Raw genomic sequence first — 21,251 nt, 5'->3', positions numbered from 1 at the left:
AGGTCTATTATTTTATGAAGAAAGATTTTCTGGGGTTTAAGAAATAAAATGATTAGAAAACTATGTGCTTTGCAGGAGGTAATGTGATTAGCTCAACATAAGGTCCTGCAGAGTTAAAACTACTCCAGACGCAAGAAAGGCTTAGCCATTCAACGGAAATTTCAGAGTACAATTAATCTGCTCTAAGGTCAGATAAGGGCTCTGTGTTTCCTTTACCATGAGAAAGAAATCAGTCAATAAAGTCTCAAGGGGATCATGTCAATGCAAGCTTCAAAGCAATGAACAACATCAAACCTGTTTTCTTGTTATGATCGGTAAATGTTTACCTACTTTCACAAAGGCCTTGGAAAATAAAAAACATGCAGGAAACTCTGCTTGTAAAGTGCGTGTAAAGGAGAAGCCAGTGTATCTTGTTACAGGACTGAAAGGAAGACAAATTAATGCACTGTAACACTAAGGCTGACCCCTAACCCGTGAGGATGTTAGTGTGCCCGTGCAGTTCTCTCTGTCACAAATTTGGATAGGTGCTAATCTGGAGCAACCAGAGACCAAGCCCATTCCACACTGGAGTGGAAGGAAATCACAGTTGTCTTTAGCATCAATTGGCTCAGGGCCCATCAGCTCAGCGGCTGGTTACTCATGGCTCTCTAGAGGCAGGAAAATTGTGGGGTAATAGACCCTGAGTCCTACATTAGATCATAAAATGCTTAAGGTACGTTTTCCCCCTTTATTATTTGCTGCTATGCACGGTTCCCCTTTCAGGTCAGTTGATCTCCCTTCTCTCACCAGTAAAGGGGAAGAGTTGCCTTCTGAGAGCAGTAAAGGTCTGGAGAGATGATAAAGATGGGAGGATGGGTGGTCTAGAGGATAGCTGGCAACTCTGGGATTTAACAAACCACTCCTCCGCTCCCAGCTGTACATTCTTGCTGTCACTAACTCTCACAGTAGTGGTGTTATCCCTCCCTCGTGATGTTAAATGCATTTATTTTCATGGTTACCTCTTTGAAGTGCTCAGATGTGATTGTAACGGACGTCACGCATGGAACAAAGAAGGACTGGAGGAAAAAGGAGAAGCTGAGCTACGGCTCTCGCAGTAAAGCAGAAACAGCTTGGCATCCTGGAGCAGGAGGGAGAGCGTGCAGGGGGTGGCAGTTCTCCTCCGAGAACCGGTAGCCGTCATGAACATGAGGCTGCACACAACTTCAGATATTATTCAGTGGAAACAAATCCTTCCTTATTTCCACCTCCCCGTGTTGTGCCCAACGGGAATTTGGACCGAGAGGAAAGTCCCTTTCGAGGAGGGGGAACCGCAGAGACAGCCCAGAGGAGGAGAGGTGAAGCTGGAAGCACGCGGGCGGCGCGGGGCGTCAGGAGAGCCCGCGGGTCCCGGCCCGGGAGCCCCGAGCCCGCCGGGGGGGATGGGGGCACGGCGGCCCCTGGCCCCGAGCGGCGCGGGGAGCTGCGGGGCGGGCTGGGGGCGGGCCGGGGCCGCCCAGCCAGTGGCGCGCCTCGCCGCGGCTTTAAACCATTTGGAGGGTCGGCGGTAGCCGGGCGGGCGGCTGGTGTACCGCTGAGCTGCGGCCGCCCTCCGCATCCCTCCGCGCCGCACATCGCTTCCCTCGGCGGCGCCATGGGCCCGGGGCCGGCCTGCCTCTGCCTCTGCCTTTGCCTGTGCTGGGCGCTGGCCGCCACGGAGCCGCGGCTGCAGCGGGGCATGTGAGTGGGGCGGCGCGGGCGGGGGCTGGCGGCACCGCGGGGCTCGCTGCAGCCTTTGTCTCTTGCGGGGCAGGGTCTTGCGGGGCTCCCCGCGGAACGCGGCTTCGGGTTCGCCGCCGTGCAGCCCTGCCACAAAGAAAAGTTTAGCTGGGTGCGCTTTAACTTCCCAAGGTCCCCGCCCGCGGTGCGGGTTTCTGATCCGCGGAGTGATTTTTGAATGGTTACTCGTGAGACTCCGAGCCCCGGAGGGACGGCGGGCGGGCTTGCTTGACTTTGATTCGAGATCTGAAGTGAGCTTCAGAGAGTGCATCAGTATCTCTGAGTCTGTTTCTTCCTTCTCATTTAAAAAGCGAACGGGTGGCAGAGCTGAGCGCTGTACAGCTGCCCTAGTCCACGCTTTTAGAGGGGCTACGGTGAGCTTTACCTGGTGGCAAACGGCAAGAGAAAAATCAGAGTAATCAAACGTAAATGCAATCAGCAAGAAATAGAGACCATGAGCAGGCAGAGGTGGGAGCGGTGGAAAGCATCCATCCGCAGCTGTAAGCACAGCTCCTTTGCAGGCACAAAGGAGTTGAGTCCACATGTATGCTTGTGCAGGAGGAAGTTTCTATGAGGTGTTTTGCATGACATGAGCAACAAATGTCCTTTGTTGTAAATGCGATGTAGCATTTTTGTCAAGAGGCGGTTTTTATAAATTCTAAAGTAGAGTAGCTGACAGCCTGCGCCAAATCTTATGGTTTAAAATTTTTGCCCATTGAAATGGAAAATAAAACGTCTGGAAACTGTTCCCTGCTTTGTGTTGGGCATCTTGTTCTCTGCAAAGCTCCTTTTGTGTTTTTAAGGAATGTCCCCTGTCCTGTCCATCCGTCCCCCAGCAACCTGACAGAAGCCTTTTCAGATGTCTGTGATAACCCGATTTCTAGCCTCTTTTCTCTTCCTATATTTTGACATAATGAACTTCATCCCATCTTTTTATAATAATTTTTTCTTCTATTTAGTTTAAATTTAAGCATTTCCTCTGTCACGAAATTGAGATTTGTAAGCCTATTGCTCATTGGTTTTCTATGCAATGTCATGTAAATATGTATTTACAACAAGTGCTTTAAAGTGGTTTATATTACTCCATTTTGCTAGAGCATTAAGTATCCATCACAACGTTTAGAGAAGTCAAGTTCTTTTTCTGGTAAAGCATTTTTCTTTTAAAAAAGTGCTCTGTGTTTCAGGCATGCTTCTTGCTCTTTTTGTAAGCAATTGCTGTACTATGAGGAAGAGTACCATTGGTCTACATTAATCTATTTGTATTTGACATAGGCAATAACTATGATTCTGCACTTTTGAAGCTGGAGGTGGTGTTAACTGTGAATTGCCTCCAACCAGTTTTTGTTTGCTGTTCTCTTTTTAAAGGTAGTGTCACTGAAAGAATACAGGAAACAGTCCCTTCTGGAAATGACATTGTTTGGAGATATTACTGTTGGTCTTGAGTCCTTGGGAGCAGCAGTGCACTGTTAGCCAGCAGCAATCAGAAAAACCACCCAAACCCCTGTACCTGTGACAAAGCCTTGCATGCTTTTCCCAAGAGGCATACCCCTGCCATTACTGTAATTCTTATTCCTTTTTTCTGAACTAGGGCAAATATAAGTGTTACTCCAAACTTACTTTACACTATTCAGAGACTTGACCTTTGATGTAAACAGAAATACAAGGCATCATTACTCCTAGCGGGTAAGCCTGCTAGCTTTCACCAAGAAACAGTGAAATATCCAAAAGGACACTTCTAATGAATTGCCTTTTTCTAGTAATTGTGTTTTGTTCTTTTGACATTGGTCATCTGCAGCCAATGGGATAAGAACAACAAATGTATCCCTTGGAACATACCATGCTGAGTGCTTTCTTGTTTAGCATTTGCTGCTGTTTTGATTGAGAACTTATGTGGCTGAGGATATACAGGATATTCTTCATAATTGTTTTTGCTCTGCTGCTAACTTGAGTATTTGCTCCTAGCTAAAATGCAAGCGATCTGTGTGGATGTTGGTATTCTGCTTCCAAGCCCCCTGAGGAGATTTAATGTAGAACAGATTATAGGATGACTAGCTATTTCCATCAACTACGTTTCCAGACAATTAGCCCTTGATGATCTTGTATTAGAACTTTAGAGAACACTGGAACAACCAGAGAACAAATTTGCAGTGTTCATTGAAAAGCATGCTATTTGGGCCTTGAAATGAGGAATTAACCATCTCTCACCATAAAAAGCACATTTTTAGCAGCTCACTTAGCAGTGAGCTCTGTAGTTCAAACCTGGGGTATATAATGACATTCTAATTGTGATGTGTGGTTATCTAGCATTGAGTTTACTTTCAGGGTCGTGCTTCTCAAAAGGCTGGAGGTAGCTGTGGGGCAGAGCAGAAACAGGAACTATGAGTGGAGGGCTTCAGTTGCTGTCAGAAGTGGTAAATCCTTTCCTAGAGAAATATTCCACTACAACTTTAAGTACAGATGTTTGCTCACAGTTACCTATATAGGACAGAACAAAAGGCAGGAGTGGTTATGAGGCATGTGCTAAGAACCCCCTTTGTGCAATGAATATTACCTTTCATAGTTAGGACTGAGGCATAGCTCAAGACTGGATTCTTCTGTTCCCAAGTGACACGAGTAAGGAGTTCTTTGGAAAAGTCATGAGATAAACTTCATCCCTCTTAATTTTAAGCTCATTGACTTGCTCTGTGGCTTTGCAGGTCCAGGATGACATCTGAAGGGTCTGATTTGGTTTTAGAGGATCCAGTCACAATCTTGCAGTAAAAATATTTTGTTTAGACTTTTTCATTGCTCAAATGTTGCAGCTGCATATTTTCACTCTATTTTTAAGCAAGTAAATTTGGTCACATTCCAAGGAACACCTGGATTTAGAGCTGAATTCCTGGCTGAGTAACTGTTTTCCAGCTTTGTAAATTCTATGGGGCATGGTAGGCTTACTTGTGTTCCTCTAGATAAATCATATTCCCAAAAGCAAAATCTAGCATTCAGATGGTATCTACATTTGCAGTGCTCAAGTAAACTTGGTCCTTTAACTAACCCGCTTATTGGGCTACAAAGATACAGGACAATTTTTGTACCGTGTGTCTCATTGGAAACAGATGTGGCTGTGGACACCATTTTGAAGTGATATAAATAATTGGTTTAGGTGTAATTAAGAAGGTGAAGCCCACTTTTTTTGAACACTCGAGTGCATTTCAAGATAAACTACTGTTGTACAAAGCATTTCCATATGAAGAGATGCTTCTGAATTTTGATTGCCACAGTGGAACAAATTGCATGCCACTTTATTTTCTTTGTTGCATTCCTACATATTCAAAGTGACACAAAAAATGTTTCTGTAAAGTATTATGGTGATACAGCTTAAACTTGGATCCTGGAGTTTTGTCATAATACTGTCCAAATGATGTGAAAAGTAGGTTGTGTAATCAGCTCTTGGTGAGAAATTTTCTCAGTATATTGGCTGTTTAGCCAATATGGTGTATTTTCACCTCCAGTGATGCCAATTTGCAGGTGTGAGGCAAGTCTTTATTCCTAGCATTAAATAAGGGCTTAAAGTGTGTTTAGTTTTTGGAGCTGAAATGATTCATGTAGTAGAATTTTCTTCCATTTCTTTGAATGGGATATCCTATGTTCAGAGATTTGATAGTTAACTGAAGATTGAAGGTTTTCAAGTGAGAATAAGGACCTGATTTGCCACTGGTGTATTAAAATTTGTATCTCACGTTAAGTAAGCTTAAATTAGGTCTTTCTTATCAATGCTTTTTAAACCTTGGTTGAAGTGATGCCAGCAGCCCAGAGTCACTGCCGAATTCTGATTTACGTTGCTGAATTTTACCTAACAAGTTTTTTTTTTCAGCTGAAACCTCAAGTACTTCTTCCCAGTCCTGTCTGCCTAGGATCTGTAAGGTTGCAGCAAACCCTCAGTACTATTGAACAGCAGCTACCTCCAGCTTTTGAGGTTTGGATGATGTGATCCCAGTAAACATGATTTAAATGCTTTGGCATAAAAGTTATGGCAGTCCTGTCCTGTCCTCTCATTCCACCCTTCCCCTCTCCCCTCCAGTCCTTTAGTATCCAGTAGTTCTTTCTAGGAAAGAAAAATAAATGTTGAAGACTGAGATCTTTCTCATCTTTGTGAACGTGAACGTCATGCTTAACAAAAAAATGTCTTTCTAGTCTGTGCACTACAGTATCTTGCCACCAGATAGAGCTCATGCTGGTCAGCACTGTAAAACAGAATCACATTTTTCAAGAGTTTGCTGCGCTTAAAGCCTCTGTTTCGGACTTTCTAGAGGAAAATCAATTTTGAGTTTAGTCTTTTAATGGATGAGAAAGGGTTGTTGCTTGGTTGGGGTTTTTTTCCCCTCATCCCAGTATGTTCATTGGAAGGAGACTTAAAGATAATGAATATCATCATGATATAGTTCTTTTCCTGATTTATGACTTGGTTTTCTGCTCTTCAGGAGAAACATGAGATCAAGACTTCCACCTAAACTCTGAAATAGCCAGAAGACTAGGAAAATAATCTTAAAATGTGATAGCCTGAAGTTGCTGTATTTATCAAAGATAAACTTGATCTCATGATTAACTGTAAAATATTTTCCAGTTTTATAAATATGTTTTCATGTCAGAGACATCATGTAATATACCTACAAGAGCTTTAGAAGTTTGCTGTCCGTAATCACAATATATACTGTAAGATTCTTAAATATGCAAGTTTAAGGTAGGTAAGGCTCTACTATTCACTTTTGATGGGATTTGGCTGGTTACTCTTCAAAAATTCACCCAAAGAGGAAAGAACATGTCAGCATTTCTTTAGGTTTAATTGTGCTGCACTTCAAAATGTTGATACAGTTTAATTATTTATGCATATGTTGATTACATGCATATCCTGTGTGTTCACAGTATTTCTGATTTTTAGGAAAATTGCCTGCTTTTTGCTTTGACTTTTTTTCTGCATGGGTTATATCCAGCGCTGCTTATTTATCTTAGTTCTGGCACGCCATGATCTAGATGTGACAGAGAATGTGGAATTTAACAAATTTGAAGAAACCTCCTGGTGAGAGGGGGTAAGATTATCTGGTAATGTAAAACCTAGTCTTTGATGACTCGTCAGCAGAACCTCCTTTGATGGAAGCACCGCTTTGGCTCTCAGAGAGTTAACAGACCATATTGGAGACTTGTGTTATTCACCAATTAAATACCTTCCCTCTTTGAACACAGTTAATAGATTTCCTCCTTCTGAAATTCAAGCCTGTTATTGCTTACGTTCTCTCTAAAATCTATTGCTTTTAATTTATTTCTGAGGAGAAAGAAATTTCCTTTCATTACTGCTAAATCAAAGCATTTTAAAATTGCGTACTGAACATATGTAGTCTTGAGTTTATACTTTGGATTCCATGCTGGTCTTGGTTTAAAACTGGTCATTAATTGTTCTGGAGGTAAACTTGAGATTTCTGCCTTTGTGTAAGAAGATGTACACTTTCAGATATAATCTGTACACAAACTGGGCTGTACACTGAGCTGTATTTCTCTCAGTGCCTTTGACCTATGGTGAATATTTGATCTCGTGTGTAAAAAAGGGGAATGTTATTTAAGTTGCAGTGCTGACCTTTTTTTTTTTTTTTTTTTGTATTCTTTAGCAGAAACACTGTACTGCCTTCCCTTTGTTAAGTCAGAGCAGAACTTGCTCAGATTGTTGTGTAGTAGAGAACACCATGCCCAGACTCTGTTTTTATGTACACAAATTAATTGAATATTGAAAATAAATCATAGTATCTGAGCCTGTGCCTCAGAAGACTTTATAAGGTGCTTTATATTGTTTTATAACAAAAAATGTTATCTGAAATTATGAAACACATATTTTGGGTTTACTGTTTTCGGGTGAGAGTATTTCTGTATAGGAAAAGAGTTTTCATACACCTCAACCCTTACAATACTCTTCAGTGGTTATCTTCTATTTGTAAATGCTAGCACTCTCCCTGCCTGACAGATGCATCATCGATGGTGAAAAATACAGTTGCATGAGCTTACCTCTTATAATTGTAGTCTTTGAAGCAAGGCCTGTCCATCTGTTCTTGTCTGAAGTAACACCAGGAATCTGTGGGTTATTTAGAACCTCTGTGGAAGTTTCTCATCTGAAAGATACAAATGTTTGGTGAGGTGTTTTTCCCCTGTTTGCTGCTGTTGAACACTAATCCAGTAATGCATGCTTGTTAGTTGGCATGTGGGTTTTTTTTGTGGCTAGAATTCATAAAATATTTAGCTCAACTAAAATTGCTTAATGTTTAAAAAACAAACACACAAAAACAAATGGGCATTTGCATCAGTGTTATAAAGCTTAGGGTTTATAGGGGAGTAGAGTACTTGGAATATTTTAACACTTAAAACATTGGCATGTAGGGAGTCTTCTTGCATATATTACATGATACTTCAGAAGTAAGCATTCAAGAAAAGAGGTTTTGGCTCTAAACTCTTAAAATCTGACATCTACCAGAAAAGCAGCGAACAATTCCTAGACACTGGTTGCCAAACTGAAACTGAGGATTTCGCTACCTTCTAACTAGTTTCACTGTCAAGTGATGTGGCACTTGCTGTAAACCAAAATGAGCTTTTTCTCTTTGTGACACAAGTGGTATGACACTTTTCAGTAATTTTAATTTTAATATTTTAGCATCAAGCCCTCTTGTGTCTTCTTGCCAAAAGAAGTTCAGGTGTGTACCTGGCAGATTTACCAGGGTGACTTTTATTATAACACTTTTCCTCAGTGGAATGATGATTGAGATGGGTGTAGTTAATGTGAAACTTCATCTAGAGATGACTGCTGCTGCTTGATGCTTTCCTCTTTGTGCTGGTTTTGGCTGGGATAGAGTTATTTTTTTCCATAGTTGCTGGTTGTGGGGCTATGTTTTGGATTTGTGCTGGAAACAGTGTTGATAATTCAGGGGTGTTTTAGCTACTGCTGAGCAGCACTTACACAGAGCCAAAGCCTTTTCTGCCTCCCATCACACCCCACCCCACAGTGGGCAGCCTGGGGTGCACAAGGAGCTGGGAGGGGACCCAGCGGGGACAGATAACCCCAGCTGACTTAAGGGATATCCCACACCATATGACATCATGCTCAGCATTTAAAGCTGGAGGAAGAAGGAAAGGGGGATGTTTGGAGTTATGGCGTTTGTCTTCCCAAGTCCCCGTTACGCGTGATGGAGCCCTACTCTCCTGGGGATGGGGAGAATGCCCATGGGAAGCGGTTAATGAATTCCTTGTTTTGCTTTCCTTGCATGCATGGCTTTTGCTTTACCTCTTAAACTGTCTTTAATTCAACCCATGAGTTTTCTCACTTTTACTCTTCTAATTCTCTCCCCCACCCTATGGGGGGGAGTGAGCGAATGGCTGTGTGGGTCTGAGTTGCCAACTGGAGTTAAACCACAATGCTCTTATAATTTCACATTTTCTTATTACTCAGTTCAGTCTAAATTTTGGACAATTATTTGCTTTGTCTTAACAATGAGTACATGCAAACTATTTCTTAGCCTCTATATGCGTGACCTCCCATATGGTCTTCTCATTACATTAAAATTGGATTCTTAGGACAAAGGCCCTTAAATTGTCTGTGAAGTGGTCTGCATGCTAGGATGGTTGGTTGGTGCTGTGTGAGGGCTTGGTAGGCCTGGTCACTGGCAGTGATGCTGACACTCTCCTGGATGCTATTCTTTAAGTCACTTTTTTAAAAATATCCCCTGTGTAGAAATCTGTGGAGGTGTCAGAAGGCATCTAACAATAAAGAACATAATGGATTTAAGAATATGCTAATATCAGCTAGTCTCTGCAATTATTGTGCTAATACTTTGGTAGTGAATTTTCTTTGTTTACAATAAGACTCAGGCCAAAGCAGCCATATGTTGGGATAATCAACTATTTTGGGTACAGTAGATAAGTAACGTGCATGCTTCCCTGAATATGCATGAAGACAGGTATTTGGAGGCTATCAGAGTTGTATGCTAAAGTGGTGATCCTGTATTTGCCATTCTGTGGGTATGCACTTCACTTGATGCTTTACCTGATCCTGCAGATGCCACTTGGTGCCTGCAGAGGTCATCCGGTAGAAGAAACTGTAACACTGGATGTTGCTGGGGGACCGAGGCTATGTGACACTACTTAAAATAACAAAACAAACAAAGAAAAAAAAAATCACTCCTTCATTTAAAATACAAAAAAAGTTACTTTCCAAATCATAGTTAAATGATCTGGATGTGCATGTTTATCTTCTGCTTTTCTTGCTAACCAAAATAGATTATTCTGTCTCGGGAGAGGGAGGAGGATAGTTAAATAGAAGCTAAACGACAGACGCTGCACTCTGATAGCAGTAGGAACTAAAAATCTTATTGTTGTTATAATAGCTGAGTGTGTAATTAATCATCTCGTATTGATTTGCTCTTAATCTAGATGCAGTGCACAAAGGCTGAAAGAACTCTCATGTTATTTAGCTGCTCCATCTAATCAGAAAGAGGATGTGAATAAGACGCAGCAGTGCATTAGTAACCTGTGGGCTATAGGAGAGTCTTCTGTGGTGGACCTTTGTCCACAGATCCAGAGAATAGTAGTGATAATGAGACAGAGTCTAAATGAGCTTGGAGCTTACAATCCATATCCCAGAGGGCATATAAACATCCCAAATATTGATACAGGATCAGTAGAGAGCAGGGATTGATTAGTGGTCAAAGGAGCAGGATGTCCTAATTGTCTCTGGTAGTGCTGATTAATTTTATCTGGGAAATGTGGGGAAATGAGCCTTAAAATAGACTAAGGGGAGCTTGGCAGTTTTGTCATTCCCACCTTTGTGAATTATTGTTGCTACTAAGCAATATATATCTAGAGACAAAATTTATATCTTTATTTCTATATAAATAAATGTTACTTGTTCTTTGGACCTTTTGTTTCTGTGGACTGTTTCCTGATTTTGACTTTTTTTTTTTTTTTCTGTGCTCAGATGGAATTTGCTTTTCTCTCTTTTTCACTTGAGATTTTATTTATAGCAAACTTTAAATCAACATCCTGTTTGCATACAACATGGTGGTGTTGACTTTGTTTCCTCTACAGTGCAGCATGCTTCTGCATGGTGCCAACCTGCCTTTGTCTTTTATAAAAAGCTGGGGATGTTTTGCTTGGGTGGTTGCAAGTGTGAGGAGATTCAGACAATTTTGTAGCCTGAGAAGTTTCTAGCCAAAGCCATTGTAGCAATGTGCAGTGTATCTCTAGAGCAAAACCACTAGTTGTCATCAGAGTAGCAGATAATTTAGCCCCGACTATAATCTTGGTTTCTTTAAGGTAGGTGCTCATTTGATCTTTACAAACTAACTCTGGAAAAACATGTAGACTATGCTTTTCTAAACTTTTAATAACGGCATAAAGGGAAGGAACACTGACCATTTAATGTTTTGAAAATACAGAATTCCAGCCGGTCACTTCTTATGACAAGTTTCATGTATTGACTACTTTGTGGGAAGATCAATAGTGTTCAGGCTGCAAATTCTTCAGCTGAGGCAATGCAGGCTGCGACATCTCGTTCTTAGGAAGACATTAACAGCCTTCTGGCTTAGCATAGAAGGGGGTGTCATTCACTTAGTCTCTGTGGAAAGACCTAAAATCAGACAGCCAAATCATTCTTTGCTTCGTATTCATTAATGTTTTGATTTAAAGTTTGTGCTGTTGAAAGAAACCTTTAGGGATATCTTGATTACCATTACATCTACCTACCTTAGATTCTTGATTTGAGCTGGTAAAAAAGTGGATTGATAGAGTGAGATATTTACTTTAATTGTCATTCAAAGAGCCAGGTGGTTAGGATCATGTTAGGCAGAACAAGAAAATATCCCTGTCAGAGATACGATGTATCTTTTAAAATGGTGGAGCTATTCCCTTTCTAGCTCTTGTGTGTTCCCTTGTTTTCCCGTCTCCTCACCTCTGCTTGCCCCTTTTGGACTGCACGTGCCAGGGAGTGTGTGCAGCTGCCTTTCTGCTCCCACAAGCAGATGGCCTGTACCTGTCTTTTCCTTTGTTACGTGAAAACCGTGTGCACCTCATTGTAAGAGCCTGTCTATTGCTGTAGAAAATTATTTATGCTTGTTTGAGTGTGTGTAAAAGAGATAGCTGCACTGATATTCTTCTCAGAGTTGCAGAGCCATGGACAAGGATAAAACAGCAGAGCGCCTCACTTGGGAGACCGTAGACATGCTGTTTCTAGCATCTATTGTCTGCCTTGGGTTGTGGGAGGGCTGCAGTCCCTTCTTAGGGGAACTTGGTTGAGATGACACTGGTGGTGACAACAGCTTGAGATAGAAGACATAGAATTGCAGCTCAGGACAAATGACCAGAATTGCCAGTGACTCACTGAGGACTTCAAGGATGCTGTCTGTATGTCCAAGTGCTGGTGGGTGAGATCAGTCCATTGAGCTTGTGGGCTGCTTCCTGGAACGGGCAGCGAATGGCTGCTAAGGGGAACAGGAAAAGGGGTGAGCATGCAGCAGCACTTTGCCTAAGTAACTGCCTCAGCCTCAGTAACTCGAGGCTCATGGAGTTCTTGAGCCAGGTTTGTCACCTTTGTATTTAATAGACCTCCATGGGTGCTCCTTTGACTGCATTTTTGTATGAAGATACGCATTCCTTTTTAAATTCTAAACACAGGAATGAATTCTATCCCGCCTGGAGATGCTTTTAATTTTCTCTGAACTTTTCCTGTTGTGCAGTAGTTCGTGGGCATCACAGCCGTGTGATTAGCCAAGGCTGCTCTTGCTTCATGTTGGTCTAATTATCTGTTCATTAGAATCTTAAGTCTCGAGCTGGAAATGTGTAGGGTGCTTTTTTTTTAAAGGGCAGTCTCCTAATGCAAATATTAAAAGAGAGTTTTCTGGCTTGCCTGAGTCAGACTGACAAGCTAATAATAGCCTTCGTGTTAGTCTTGGCTAACAGAGTGCATCAGTATAAAAAGGTTTTAAGGGACTGGTGTATCAATCAAATCATAGAACATAATATGCTTTTGTGTATTTTGCTTGTTTTAACTCTTAAACTCCCATTAAGAAATATTTTCTGAATGCGAAGGGCATGGGGGTAAAAATGGAGCTCGCCTCTAAATATACCATTACATCCACTTGAGGTTTCAGGTTAATCTTGGATGGCCTCTAATTAATAGAATGCCATGAAACAAAATTGTATTTTCAGTAGCCCTAGGCTTGTTCAAGAAACTGTTCTTAAGTTTATAGATAACATATCAAAGAGCAATGAGTCAGATAGTCAACACACCAGTTTTTAAGTGTTGGGGCGGGGGGGAAGTTGTGAAGATGGCTAATTGTTGAAGAGGGCATGTTTTATTTCCCAGTTCTGCCAGCAGAGGATTACATGTTATACAATTGCTTCAATTTAATTGTAGTGTAGCAGAGGTTTTGATATCTGCCTTTAAATTATCCCAAGGGCATCTAGGAGGAACGGCTTACTTTGAATAAATCTTAATAAACATATGACTTTATGCTGCTGGCTTGTTTTGTTCTGTGAGCGCCATTTGTTCCTATTAACTATATCACAGAAGTCAATACAGCTATTCCTGGAAACATGGCAATATCACATGAGTAAGGTTTTATAGGATGGCCTCAGTATGTCATTACAACAATTGTCATCTTCTCTCTTTTATTTGTGGAAGAGTGATGCATATGAATGTACCTTTATCTGGAAAGTTTTGGGCAATTCTAATAAAAGGAGATATGCATGAATTATCAGTACATGATGTTCTGTTCACTAGAGGGAGAGTCATTTTAAAAAGCCTGCTAAGTGAGGCATGGTTGCTAAGTAAGGCGAGGGTTTTATTAGACCAACTGACGTAATGGAAAAAAAGCAGGCCAGATTTTGGGCATACAAAGACCTCCTTTGGATGTGAAACAAATGACAGACTTTGCGCTAAGAATGGCTTGGGAACAATTGCTCTGAACTTAAGCTAAATATGTTAAATGGTGAGGTAATTTGAGAGGAAGAGGTAGCTGGGACACGTGGAAAAGACTGTGAAGTAATGGAGAGAACATGGGAATGTGGAGGAAGGGTGGTTTCTGGAAGAATTTAAGGCAATCTGAAACTACGATGCTACTGTCTTCTGTCTTGCTTCATGGTGTTGGCAGCCACAGAGAGGGCAAACTCCATGAATGGGAAATAAGGAGCAATATAGAAAATGAACCCTGTAGTGGAGGAGGAAGAATGTGGAGCAATAGCGGAGGGATGTCCACTGAAAGTATGTTTTAGGATGATGGAGATGAGCAGTTCCTCCAAAGCCTATGAGAAATAGGCATTCTGGTTCAGGAAACTAGCTTCTGTCAAGATAAGGTTTTCTAATACAAACGTACTGTACTTTTTTTTTGTTTGTTTGTTTGTTTTTTTCTTCCCCCATGGTGAGATAAGACAATCAGAGCATACAGTTGTGGACTTTTTTCATAACTTTATGTAGCTTGCCTGGAATTACTGAGGGGGTACTTCGTTTGTTTTTAAATCCCATCTGTTTCTCTACTGAAGTGTCCTTGCTGGGAGAAGGTCCTCTTTACCCTGGGGTGGATGTTCCAGGTGTTCACCTTTGCTGGGGACTTGCAGTGCTGTTGGGAGACCTGTCGGATTTCCCATTCTAAGTGGGCTTTGCATGACTGCTGGCCTTAGCAGAGCACTGAACATCTTCTGCATGGTACTGGGAATATTGTGGAGTGGATTTGATCTAGGTAGGCAGGGTTTCTTCCAGGTGTTTAGCTCAACAGTAAAAACAATCATGCTTATAGTATTTTCTGTTCTGCACAGGCTTAATTCAATGGTGTTTGTAAACCACCTGAAGACCTGCAGATGAAAGATGTCCTTTTTTATTAAAAAGGCTACCTTGCGTGGTGGTCAGACATAATAGGGAGCTGTAAAGTACTTTGGGCCTCTGAAATAAAAAGCACCATAAATCTTGAATGAGATATTAAAATATCCAGTATAACTAATGATAACTTTAACTGCCAGGCAGCTGTTTGGCTAGAACAGTTTATCTTATTAACGCAGGAACCCCTCCTGTTTTCTAGCACAGGCTCATATCCATACCTTTGACAGAGGAAACAAGTGTGTCAGTGTGTTACTCTTTGTTACTCTCTAGCCTGAAGAGGGGTCCCAAGCTGAAATTTGGGGAAGTATTTGTCTGCTAGCCAGTATGACAACTGTTGAATGTTGCTTACCATTTACCAGAGTGGGTATACAAGGTCCCTGTTTCCCCCCTGTGTTTTAGTCATTGAGGCTTAAATTTGCAAAGCCTCACCAGCTAGAGAAATCTGTCTTGGGGAATTGAAAATTTAGTTATTACACAAATGATCTTAAACTACTAAAAAAAGATTAAAATCACTGAATTAATTTCATTTTTGTTACGGTATACTTCTGCCTGAAAAGACAAAAAAACCCCACATGTTCTGTGGCTTTAGTTAGACCCTGCATGTTCTGTACGGTTATGTTCTGGCATGCAGCATTTCCTAATTTACACCGGGGCAAAGAAATCAGAATAAAGAAGACAGAATCTCTGCAAAACCACCACCATGTGACGTTTTTTTTTGACCCATCGTACCTCTTGAAATCTTGTTATTTTTGTAACTAGGGCTAGGTAGCAGGATGAAGATTACATATCATCCTACAAAGCAAAGCTTTTATTTTGATCTTGTTATTTTAGAATAATCAGCAGAGAACAAGGATACTACCTCCTATGAATTTCATGTGCTTCCCAAAGGGGACTGATAGCAAAGGGGGGACTCTTACAGAATATAAGTTTTCCACAGCAACAGTTTAGATAAATCTTATCTGCCCTTGAATTTGTTGTAAATCTTCCATTGACTTGTGAGGAGTCAGAATTTCATTGTATATTTGCATACTGTTTTTGAAGGCAGGCGCTGTGTTTTCATTGTGTGGGTATGGAGGCTGGCTATTCAGTAGCTTTGAGCCGTGAAGGTCAGTGCCTGTAGCTGTCAAGTCTTTGATTCCCACCCTGGCATGTCAACTGAAATAAGGGGCTGTTGTGTGGACCAGGCCTAGCAGGGGGACTTCCAGCAGTCTCAGCACAGGAAGAGCCTCTCCAGCTCCCTCACCTTGGTCTTCTGCTCCTCAGCTCGTGAGGCACCAGCCTTCCTCAGGCAGTGCCTTGTCTGAAAGGGTTGCCGTGGGCTGGTATTATCAAGGGACAGCAAAGAGTGTCTGCTGAGCAGTTGGTCAAATACTGCTCCAACACTTTAGCTCTCATTTTCTGGGAACAATGTACATTTGTGTTTTGCTAGCTGGGCCTTAATGTAAAAATACCCCGTCATCAGGAATGCGTTTGCACTTGTGACTTGTCCGACCAATACATAATGAAATCTTGGCTCCATTAACATCTGTGGCCATTCTGAAGTCATTGGCTCATGATTTGTCAGGTGCGTGTGGATACTGAAGAGAGCCGTTTGATCAGTCAAAGGTGAAAAAGTCATAGAACTACAGTAGTTTTAATAGCAATATAAATCTGTTTCAAACTGTTACACGTAGCACAATTTCATGCATATTTCTTTAGACTTAAGAAATTAGTGCTAAAGTGTGACTTTTTCTTTCCCTCAAGGCCAAATGTCTGTCCAGTGTTTGAGCTGGCACTGGTAGGACACCAACAGCCGTGTGTTCAAGCCTTTAGTCGCATGGTCAAGATGTGGAAACAAGGATGCACAAGGAGGAGGTGGTGTATGGGCTACGAGAGGAGGTAAGCTATTTTTATAAATGGATTCTGTTACTGGACTTAGTGCAAATTCTTCAACTGTTTTTTTCTTTGTGTATGTGTTAAATATTTAATCTGAAATGCGTGACTTAGCGGGATGCTAACTATATCCATAACTGAGACTTTAATTCTGTTATTACTGAGCAGAAAATACAACTTTTTTTCCTGTGTTCTGTGTTGGTCATGAATTTCTTGACTGGCTTTAGATCACAATTTTATATTATCAGAAAATGTTCCTGTCTCATCCTTTTTCAGGTGAATTCCAGCTGTCAAGACATCTACTTTGAAAAATTGAACTTCTATTTCTGTCATATACTTAGAACTGATGGGAGATCTGACTCCCCCAACAGTTAAAACCAAAACTGATTGCAAAACAAAATTACTCACCTTTTGACTAGCCTGAATACAAATTCATCAGAAAATTGCGGACATGGTATAGTAGAGCTATTGGATGTTATCAGTTATCAGGATACGCTTTGTTATATTTGCTTCATTTTTAACAAGAACTACTGATAGGGGCTGGAAAAGCATATCTTAAATATGACAGAGTTCAGTTTGCTACTGATGAGATGTGAATAAGTGAAATAGAAGTTGTGATTGTTCTCTTAAACTTACTCTTTTAAAAGGTCTGGGTACTACACGATTTACAAGCAAGTGTACAGAATGGAGCATCAGATCGTCTATAAGTGCTGCCCTGGATGGGTCCAACATGACAATGAACCTGGCTGTTTGCACTGTAAGTTGATGGCACAACTGTGACAGACCAAGAGAGAGGACACCCTTAGGCCTTACTTTCCTACTGATAATTATTTCTAGAAAGATGGATTTTGTTTCTTGCTATTTGTGACTGGGATTTCCAGTTATAAAGAGGTAATCTCTTGATGGGGAAATAAACTTATTTTAAAAATACAAAAGCTGTCATGTGTAAAAGTACCAGATATCTCTAATATTAATCTAACCAGTGGAAAATTAATTTCTGATTGTAGTTGTAACATTTTTGTGCCAGCCTGGCTTTGACAAGCCAACTGAATTTATTGCTGCTACCCAAATTACACAAAGAAATCTGCTGTAAGGCACTTGTTTTTTGGATGTAATGCTTCTTGCAGAGTCTGACTGGTTTTGGCTTTTACACTGCTGCTGTTGCTGTTGAAGCAATTGTGTTTCTACCCTATGGTTCCATCTGATGAGAGCCCATTTCTATCAGTAATTTCTAATCATGATTGGATGTTTTGCTAAGGGATGGAAATCAGTTTAAATGATAAGGAAGCACTTCAGCCACTGTTAACAAGACATGAGTAGAAGATAGCAATCTACACAGTGTTTAGTGTTGTTATGGTTTTGTCAGTAATTGTATTTTCTGTATGAAAATTAGCATCTGTTCCTACGTATTTTTTTAATCTTCATACCAACTTGAGGGCTGCATTCAGAGAGCTTGCTTCTATGGTTGTCTCTTCATATATAAAACCCAAAAACAAGCCTGAGAGGTAATTCCTGTTACTTTCAGCCTGAATCTACATATTTAGTGTGCACCTGTTTAGTTGTAGGAAGTCAAAGATATGTTTGCAATCTTTATTTTTATCTCTGGTGTAAAGGAATTTAGCGTATTTAAACACCAGTGGCAATAGAAAATCATTTTCTTACTGACAAAGCAGTGCAGACTTGTTTTGATTTCTTTAAGGCACCAAAGTGGTTGAATTCTTCTTTTGTATCTGATGTTCTTTGCGAGTTTGGCTCAAGTATGTGGAATTTAATTTATTATAAATAAATAATGTTCTGTGTTGGAGGAAGGGAAGTATTGTAAATCCCTTGGACATATGTAACATCTTTTAGTATGCCAGTGTTTCTTAACCATTGCTGCATTATTCCTAGCAGTTCACCTCTTTCATCCTGGCTTCAGGCAGTGCTTAGAGTCCTGTGTTTGTCTTCTGACTGTGAATCTTGGAAGACTAAGAAACTGTCTTCTGACTCTGAATCATCTTTGGGTTAAACTACATTCTTAGTCTTATTTTTATTAAAGTTAAATTTCTTAATATCAACATGGTACTTATACCCATGATAACAAGTTCTATTGCAGTCTAACCTTTCCATTTAAATAAAAGGCTGGATTTTTTTCTTATTTGGAAGTTCCTGTTACAGCAGGACTATGACAGGAAGAGAAAATTCTGGAGGATCCTTGGCACAAAACCAACAAATAAACCCGTTTCATTCTGCTTGTATGTTACTAGTGCATTGCATGGCTGGCACTTGCTTCAATGGAGGGAAATGTTCTGAAGCAGGATCCCAGGTGTGCCAGTGTCCTGCAGGATTTCAGGGTCCTCGCTGCCAGTATGGTGAGTCAAACTTAAATTGTCTCAAATGCATCTGGTGTTTGGGTAAAATGCATGTTTAACAATATTTGTTAAAATGTATTTTATTAATGTTGACTTAAAATTAAGGTTGTTTTTGCTGCACTCCAACTGATTATTTGGCCATTCCCTTATTTTCCAGAATTTGCCTTTTTTGGTATTGAATTTTGACAAAGCAAGATGAAAATTTAATTTGGTTGATATCAGATGAGTTTCTGATAATATATTTAATGGATAATGCCATTGAATATCAGCAGCAGTGTCCAGTGGAATATCTTTCTATTGCTTTTGAACTTGTATGTTCTTGTGGGGCTCTTGCTAAATTTGTCAGCATTGCTTTTACCCTTTTGTGAGAGTAAATTCTGAGTCAAAACAGGTTGGGCAGTAGGTAAAGAATGTAACAAATGAACCAAATGTATGTATTAATGGGATTTCTTTTGGTGCTTCTGACAGTAGGAAGGCTGGTTTTACAGATCACTACCAAATATTTCCTAGTACTCTTGATGTAATTTACGCGCTAATCTTTCATTTCAATAACTGTGTTCTAGCATATTATGCTAGACTTAAACCATCACCCGCTCTGTGGGAATCTTTTTCTCTTGTATGCTGGTTCACAGCCTGATAAACCCACAACGAGTTGTCTTGTAATTTGTGTGAAATAAGACCATGATGTACTCTGTAAAGCTCTCCAAAATTACAGAACTTCATCTGTTTGGCTTCTAAAGGGAGGGGGGAAAAGTCATTCCTTCAGAGTAGGCTGTGATTGGGACAAAGGATTTCTTTTGTATTAGGCAAATGATAATTTCCTTTTCAACTGAAGTACATTGTGTTTTGTTCAAAGAAAGGCAGATTTCTGAATATTAAGGTTTTTCACTTTTAAATTCTAAGATGTTCACATCCTCACCTGGCTTGTCAGTCATGTAGTAGAAGTGAGAAGAAACGTAACAACTGTTTACAACAATTCCTTTAGGAGCTGAAAAGCTAAGCTCTACTCGATACATGGCTTGTATCAGCTCTGTACTTGATACGTGGCTTGTCATGCTTGCTTTGTAACCTCTGTCATATTCTGGTCTCTGTGCTCCACCAAGGCTCATGTGATGGACTGGGTCTTGTGTGGGCTTACTGCACCAAAGCAGCTTTGTCTGTATGGGTAGCAGCCTCTCTCAGCGAAGGTAATAAAGCAGCTGGAGGTGCAGCAGGCATGGTAAGTGGGAAATGCTAAAACTCAGCAAATGTTGCAACAGGGTTGTTTTCATTGATGCCTGGTCATAGATAACAATTTTCCTTTATAAGCAGGCATTTAAATAAAATGCAGAGCTCTTGATAATGGAGCTTGAGCTGGTATCAGGCCACAGTGTGCCTTCAGGCAACATCAGTTCAGTTAAGCAGACTCCAAGGGAGATGCTGTAATTCAGCATTTCTTTACTGCCTATAGAAACAAGTTTTGTATATAACATGGTATCAACCAGAGTGACACCAATGCAGGTTACTTTGTTACTGACTTACAATACAGCTTCAAGGTAAGCAGGATCTAAGGAGCCCATATAATAAGCTTTCATCAAATGCAATATGTGTCTCGGCACGTTTTAAACTGTCTTTGCTAGTCTTTGGAGTCTCCCTCTGTTGCTTGGAAAAAGTTACAGCACTAAGGCGTTTCCAAGAGGCAGATTATATAGGTGCTGTGCATGGATGGCACAGGTCAGATTTTCAAACTGAAATGAAATTGTGCGGTCTCTATTTCACAGGTTGGTGACTGTGGACACTAAAAATAACGTGAGGTGCCCTCCAGTTCTCACTCTTTGCGGTTGGGTGAAACATTTATCTTGGTGGTTTGTCTGTTTTCTGTTGATTCCTAAGGTTTGAATGGAATTTCAGTAGTCGTCATTTTCAGGTTTATATGGTAGCTGTTATCATAGCCTGGCAGGAGTAAGTTTATAAATTGAATTCTGAAGGGGAAAAAACTTCCTTTCAGAAAGAACGTTATGGACAATTCACCTGCCTAACAAAAGCAAGGTAACTTAGAGTGCAAGGCCTCTTAACTGTTGCAGGCATCTCTGGTCAGATGTTTGTGAGATTTGTATCATATTTGTTGCAAGCAAAGCTAAAGAACATGTACTGTGGAATTAGCAACTATAGCCTCTGTTTTTCTGCTGATGTTGGAATATTGCTCTTTTGAAATAGCTTGAATTTAATGTGACTGGATTACTGAATGGTAACATATTGTGGTTTTAAATGATCATTAAATCTAGTCTGTCCCTCCCCTCCATACTTGCCTGTGCAGCCTTACTGTAAAAAAAACAAACCAAAAAACCCCCAAAAAACCAAACAAAAAAACCCCACAAAACAACAAACAAAACTGTTTTCTTTCCAACACTTAA

At 40.6% G+C, this 21,251-nt stretch overlaps 1 protein-coding gene across 1 annotated transcript in view; it reads left to right on the top strand.

Annotated features, from left to right (window-relative positions):
• Positions 1–1,570: 1,570 nt before the first annotated feature.
• Positions 1,571–21,251, top strand: part of LOC102046314 (multiple epidermal growth factor-like domains protein 6) — a 200,972-nt gene continuing 181,291 nt past the window's right edge. Inside the window, exons 1-4 of the mRNA XM_055724090.1 lie at positions 1,571–1,716; positions 16,379–16,513; positions 17,155–17,264; positions 18,754–18,858. Of these exons, the coding sequence (XP_055580065.1) occupies positions 1,631–1,716; positions 16,379–16,513; positions 17,155–17,264; positions 18,754–18,858 (436 nt within the window). The 5' untranslated portion in view covers positions 1,571–1,630. The remainder of the gene's footprint in view (positions 1,717–16,378; positions 16,514–17,154; positions 17,265–18,753; positions 18,859–21,251) is intronic.

The sequence above is a fragment of the Falco cherrug genome, chromosome 11 (assembly GCF_023634085.1).
Source record: "Falco cherrug isolate bFalChe1 chromosome 11, bFalChe1.pri, whole genome shotgun sequence".
Taxonomy (NCBI): domain Eukaryota; kingdom Metazoa; phylum Chordata; class Aves; order Falconiformes; family Falconidae; genus Falco; species Falco cherrug.
This window is presented reverse-complemented; position numbering and strand designations above follow the sequence as displayed.